This window comes from Fulmarus glacialis, unplaced genomic scaffold, assembly GCF_000690835.1.
Source record: "Fulmarus glacialis isolate BGI_N327 unplaced genomic scaffold, ASM69083v1 scaffold6803, whole genome shotgun sequence".
Taxonomy (NCBI): Eukaryota; Metazoa; Chordata; class Aves; order Procellariiformes; family Procellariidae; genus Fulmarus; species Fulmarus glacialis.
Genome location: NW_009202255.1, coordinates 1 through 6771, shown reverse-complemented (window position 1 = coordinate 6771; position 6771 = coordinate 1). Strand labels below are relative to the sequence as shown.

At 43.1% G+C, this 6771-nt stretch overlaps 1 protein-coding gene across 1 annotated transcript in view; it reads right to left on the bottom strand.

The window, feature by feature from the left end:
- The window catches only part of ZMAT3 (zinc finger, matrin-type 3), a 5521-nt gene extending 2840 nt beyond the window's left edge, over nucleotides 1-2681 (bottom strand). The window contains exons 1-2 of the mRNA XM_009574219.1: nucleotides 2412-2681; nucleotides 726-845 (exon numbers count right to left, since the gene is read on the bottom strand). Of these exons, the coding sequence (XP_009572514.1) occupies nucleotides 726-845; nucleotides 2412-2681 (390 nt within the window). The remainder of the gene's footprint in view (nucleotides 1-725; nucleotides 846-2411) is intronic.
- Between the last annotated feature and the right edge of the window lie 4090 nt (nucleotides 2682-6771).

Here is a 6771-nt window from a genome sequence, read left to right as displayed (position 1 = left end):
TTTGCTTTTGTACAGACAACAGAGGCTTATGCTTTTGGAAGTGACAGGCACAGCTTCGACCCCTGCAGCCCAGCTGTGGTTCCCTGCACAGTCACATGCAAGAGCGAGGTTAGCTGTTAAGTCCCATGACAATCAGAAGCAATGAAGAAGAAAGCAAAAATCATCTCTTTTGCCTCTAATGTGCCCGAGATAGAATTAATCTATTAATCTGGATCACGGAGGGAACCATCCATTCACCCTACACACAGGAATGAGCACTGCAAAAGGCACAACAAAAAGGGAATTAGATAACAGCCCTGGGCAATGGGTGTAGGAGCACCTAAGCACTTTTTCCATGTAGGCTTCCCTCACACAATGGAGGGATGATTGTGCAGAGTGGATGCCACACCCTCGTGTCCAAATCCAGCTCCAACAATGCTGTTTTATACCTGCCCTTAAACAACCATAATCAGCAGCACATCAGACTTACCTAGGAATCAAAGTATTTGCCATACAGAAATAGAACATTTCAAGTCCAATATTCTGCTGCAAGGGCAGATCAATATCTGCGTCTTCAAAGGAAAGCAAACATCTCACAACAGGCCACTTCCACCATCCTGTGCCATCACAAGGAAAATTCTTTCCCAACTCCTGCCGTACTCCTCAAAGGGCGAGATCTAGTTATTGTTATTGGGGGTTAGGTGACAAGTAAGCAGCATGATTTCAGTCACCTTCCCACGCCTTACCTGAGCTGGAAGGGAGACAACCTGAGGTGGGGCAGGCTCAACCGAATTACTCATTCTGGCAGGTGCCGGACAGCTATTGGCAGCATAGTAATTTCGGAGTTTCTTACTGTGGTTTTTACCCTAGAAAGAGAACCCAGATTAATCACTGTCCTAATAATAGTATCTTACACTGAAAGAAAAAGGATCCAGAGACCAAAGTGAGAAAGTGGCCATGAAGATAGCGTCTCAGGTAAAGGAGCTGTCACTCAGAAAATAACAGCTCTGAACTTGACAGATGCTGGCACCCCCCCTTTTCTCCAAAATGCTCATCACTTATCACAATTGGGCCTCATTTTCAACTGATTTTCTCAAGTCAGTAAGGTTACAATTAGTTCCTCAATCTGTTTCTATTTCACTTAAAACTAGCATTTTTTATTTTAAACATGAAACATTAACTGCTTTGCATAGCTTTTTGATAAACCTGGACATACACACACACACACACTTCTTTTCATTGCAAGCATGAGTTAAAACATGAGATTGAATCTAAAATTTTTATTTTCTCTTGGAAAACATGTACTATAGTTCTTTTTGGTGTTTTGAAAACCTGACAGAGCTACATGAGAGTATGTATACGCATTGTGGATATATAGTAAGGCATATGCATAAATGCAAGTTATGTACTATAAATGCACTTCTGTCCCCTCATGGCAGAAACCAGCCATTGAAGTGTAACGCTAATTCAACCTACCCCTTCACTGGCACGATACCACTTTTTCAGGGCCAACAGCAAATCTAAGATCTGGTGTCCTGAGGATATGGACAACCACCCTTTGGTGGCAAAAGTTACTATCTCCACATCTCACATAAATATAGCAAATATGGAGAGGGTACTAGTAAACCAGGGTAACATAAGACTATGACATATTCGATCTCTCAGCGAAGAATCATATGCAAATAGTCCCTAACCTATTTCAGACAAGTCCACCAGACCAGCTTGAACAAAATTAATTTGGTCTGAGCTGGTTCAGCTGATGCTGTCTAAAGCAGATGAGAAAGTCTGCATAAATGGCCCCACCAGCAGATCAGTCGTGTGCATAACCTCAGGAAGGAGGCAGTGACGAGCACATCGCAGCAGCTCCCTTTCTTAACTGCAGTGCTGGATCCAGCAGAAAACATCTGTCCAGGCCTTACAGATCATGTCCGTGGAATCAGAAGTTCTATTCTATTGGATGAGTGTACAGGTGGAAAACAGATCGCATAAAACAAAGGAAAATTACAAGTGTCTGCCTTTTCACCCATACGATCTTGGTATTACTTCTCTGCCCTTGCGGACAAAGTTTTCGCAACATGCTCCAGTGATGACACCTTAAATGAAAGCACTGCAGCATGTCTGGACAACCAGCAAATTCACGCAAGGTGAAGATATGTCTACAGAGCAGTTCTAGCCACAGCTTCCAGTACATTAGATGGTGTAGAGGTAGCTTCAGATGAGCTAACTCAAATGCTGCTGCTGGTGTGCAGCCACCTCAACACACCACTCAAAACCCACCTGAGAAGCTAAGTTAGTCCTTGTGCTTTAGCCCACACTTACCTCTGTGCTACCACAGCAACGCTACTGGCAGTGCACGTGCTGGCACAGGTATGTCTACACAAGCTGCAGATGCAGCAGCCCTGAAATCAAGTGCCTCCTGCTGCTCTCCTTACCTGGTAATGTGCTTGGGCTTGTTGTGCTGAATTCAGAGTGACATTGCAAAGCTTACAGCACAAAGGCTTACATAGTTCCTCCAGCATAGGGTCCTGCTCCACCACCTTTGCAAGCTCTTCTTCTTGTGTGTGATGAAAGGAAGGCCCCAGTCCGAGAGATTTTGGTGGGGACAGTGGTGAGCTGGCTCTTGGCCTTGTAGCCACTGACATAGGAAGAGATGAAGGCTTCTTAGGATGAGGAAGAAGTCCTGCTTGCTGTAGAAGAATCATTGGCCAGGAAGACTGTGGGCATGCTACTTCTGAAGGATGAGGAGTCTTCTTCAGATCTAGACCAGACACACACAAATGCTGAAATAAGCAGCGCTAACAGGGACACCGACAATCCAGGGCACAACTTCTGTAACTTCATTGCCTCTACTTTATGCCTTTTCACAATGCCAAGCCGGATAAAGTCAGTTTATAACACTTTACCCCACAGGAACAGCAGCGTCCCAGACAGCCAGGGCCGGATTAAAAGATACGTGTATATGAAGAGGATTGAAGTCCGAAATGTAGTAGTTAGTACCCCATGGCACCCTCCCGGACAGGTGATGATTCCTAACCACTCATAGTACCTGACCCACAGCACGTACAGCCCACTGCTCCACGACCACTAGAAGATGCGATATACAAAGTGCACAGCACATACAGCTGTCTTAATGGGAATGGGAGGGATACAACTGTTAGCCCCATCCTCTTCTGACAGCCTACGGACAAGCTCACACTCCAAGACCTGAACAAATACTACAATGTATTACTGCTATTGATGACTTAAAAAGAAAAAGAACCCCAATATTTCAAAGCAGATTTTTTTTAATGTATAGGTAGATAAAAACTACACACACACACACATATCCTTCAAATACTCACAAAGACCTTCCTGAGAAAAGATACTCTACAGTTAACTTTTCTCAAGTAAGTCAACCAAAAGCAAAGAGTGGGAACCAACGCGAGCACACCTTGCTGTACGCAGTCAGCTCCCAAGGGCTCTCTTCCATGGTCTTGTCAAATGACCTTGAGCTATTTCTCGTGTCTCCTTTACTAACTGCTACTGATACAACATTTAAAGCTGTATCTTCTTCTTCTGCAAAATGGAGAGCTTATCCCATATTAACCTTTATTCAATTATTTCTCAGTTAATTCAAGTTCTTAAAACTAACCCTACATTTCCAACAAGGGGTTCTGAGAGGCTTATTTAATTAAGTTTACAAATCACATCTAAAGCCCGGGATGAACATTCCTAGAATAATGCAGAGCAGTGATATTATGAATCAAGGCACAGCTACTTTTGTTAATGTCTTATTAGCTTCTTATCATAACAAATCCTGTTCACTGTTACTCTGGGATCACGAGAAGCATTACCTTGGCCTTTGCAGATCACTTCCAGCTAGGGCTGCATTGGTAGCAACCATGTTTACGCTATGGGCTCTGTTCGTTTGTTTAAGTAAATAGTGAGCCACACTTACATTTTAAAATATCACTTCTGGAAAATTAGGGAAAGGTAAATTAAATGCCACCTCAGAACTTTGTTCCTAAGACACTTTTGAAAACAGAATTTGACTTCAAAGGCATTTAGGAACCTGGAGAAGCAGATAGCATTTATCTGGGATAACTTCTGGGATTTTCAATCTGCTAAAATTAGCAGGAGATAAATACCTTGCTACATTCAAGCTATGGAAAATCCCAGTTGATGCCTGCATTTTTAGGTACTGTATTACCTTTGTAAGTCTGAGTCCAGAGAGGTCTATGTTCTATTATGAAAACTAAAAAATAATTTAAAAAAAAAAAAAGAAAAAAAGAAAATCAGTGGGACCAAAAGGCTCAGGTGACACAAGCACTTCTGAAATGCTTACCTCTAAAAACAGATTTCCAAATAATGCAAGATTGGAGGCAATTTAGTTATTACTAGTAACTAAAGGTAAGGAAAAAAAGAAATTATATAAAAAAAAAAAAAAAAGAAGAGCACTCATTGCCTTGGGGACAAGCCTTTAAGACAGTAATAAAGACACCAGGAGTTTGTATATTTTAAATGGCCCTCCACCATCAAGGCTCTGAGAAATTCTAGGAGAACTATACCTAACATGATGTCACCATAAAAACAAAATCAAAACCGATATCATGAAAACTAACCGAAAGAAGGTAAAATGGAATCCACCACAAAGAAGGAAGAGGAAACACAGGAATGGTGTGGTGCAAATCATCCATCAGCAGTGTAAATTCTGTAGTGTTACCTAACTTCTCCCCAACTTTCAGCATATGCATTCCTGGTTAAACAGAACTACGGAATAAGATTTTGCTATCTTTAGTTTCCTCAACTAGCACTCTGCAGTCTAATTAATTTCAGTGGGGCTATGGATGGAAAAAGTTCATATTCATGATGGTTAAATATATCATAACGCAGGCCTATCAGGGCAGTTTAGATCAACTATGCAAGCAGGTAAGCATGCCGTCCAATTTCAGAGTTTTATCACACCACCATAATGGGCCTCTTATCTTAAAATGGGAGTAAATTATAGCTAAATACTTCACAGAGCAATATAAAGAGATCTACAGTAAATGGCAATCGGGATCCATCTGCTTAATTTTGCATGAGTGTTTGTTGCATCAAGTCTTCCATATGCAACTGTCACGGATGGGATTTGTCATGTACAAGAGAGGACACAGTGCTAACAGCATCTGCAGGGGAGAAAGTATAATGTAATATTCTTAGAAAATCTTGAATTGTAAGGTCATTTACTGTTTCTTAATGTAAACAGTAGTCGGAAGATAAAACTAAGGCTGCACGGGCAATTTTAAAATTTGAACTTCTTGACCTGGCATATGCAACTCTGATTTTCTTCTAATGGTGATCTTTCATCACTGAAGTTGCTCAAATTATGTTGATTTCTTTCTTACAGACATTATTTAAAAGAAAAAAAAGAATCACTCAAATTCAGCTTATTTACATGTCCCTTTAACCTTCCTCTGCTGGTCGCTACAGATACCCTGCCCAGGAAAAGGTAAGAGGACATCTTTGACTCCTCCTTTCCCTTCACATGAGAAGCTGCAAAATCTTACACTACGAAACAGCAAAAGAACGAGGAACCTCCATCACCAAGGACTCATAACGGTATGGCCCAAGGCAGGGTAAGGACCTGCAGCTCTCCAGGGTGAATTGAGGAGACATTCTGCCTCAAGACAGCGTCTCTCAGATCTCAGCCATGCCTCCTCCTACGTGCCATATGGGCTAGGATATACTTCCACTCCCTGCCAGTTGTCCTCAGGTGGATGCAAGGGAGAGAGGCACACCGCGCTCCTCACTGCTTTCAGGTCAGGGCATCCCAAGGGCAGCACTGAAGGAGGAGACCCAGCCTCCGTGCCCCAAGTACCACAGATCTGGTAGTACCCAGGCACTGCTGGTGGCACAGATAACAGGGAGCAACCTCCCCAGCTGTCAACAGCACAGTTCTGGGAAAGGAACTGGTATGGCCTTAAATCTGAACACCATTTGATGGGGAAGGCACGTACAGAACGTGACCTTCCTTGGCCATAAGTGTAAACCACAGTGAGACATCTACGTGCCATGTGTTCCCACCAGAATTAGTTTTTAAACGCAGCTGAGGCAACTAATAACAGTGATAGAAATCTACACAAATGATGAACAAGTTGTGGTTTGGTGTGTTTTTTTCAAGACAGGAAGCATTTCTTCTCAAGTCCTCTTGTATCTCAAAACATTGACGTCACTTAACCTAACTTTGCCAGAAAGTCTACCTTTGGCCATAGAGTAGGCCTACAGAACTTCATCCTGAAAGGCAGGTTCATTTTATAATGCTAGAGGGATCAAAGGCAGTGCACCAAAACAAACAGACATCACACACAATTCTACCTCAAGGTGCCCACTAACCCTCTACTGATGAGCATACATATTTAGTAACCCAAAAACTAAGGGCATTTTTTTCTCTTACATCAGCAGGGTATCGGAAACCACTGCTGACATCCTAGCAGACATTTCTGCAAAGTTGCGTGCCTTGCAGTCTTTATCTCTTAGATAAGAGATAAAGAGATAAAGAGCCCTGGTATCTACTACCTTGGAATAACTGCAACCTGAGCAAGAATTGAAGGCACCAACGCACAGTTTTGGAAACGCAGATGTAAACCCAGCGCAGAAGAAAGGCAGACACCGCCATCCGCATCACCGAAGTACCTTAAGCACCCTTGAACACGGCAGAAACACTGCGAGCCCCCCGTAGAACCGCACCCACGGGGAAAGCCGGCCCCCGACCCTGCTAAAAACCCAGTGCCCCCCACCCACCGAGGCCAGGGCCGGGTCCCCGCCGCGCAC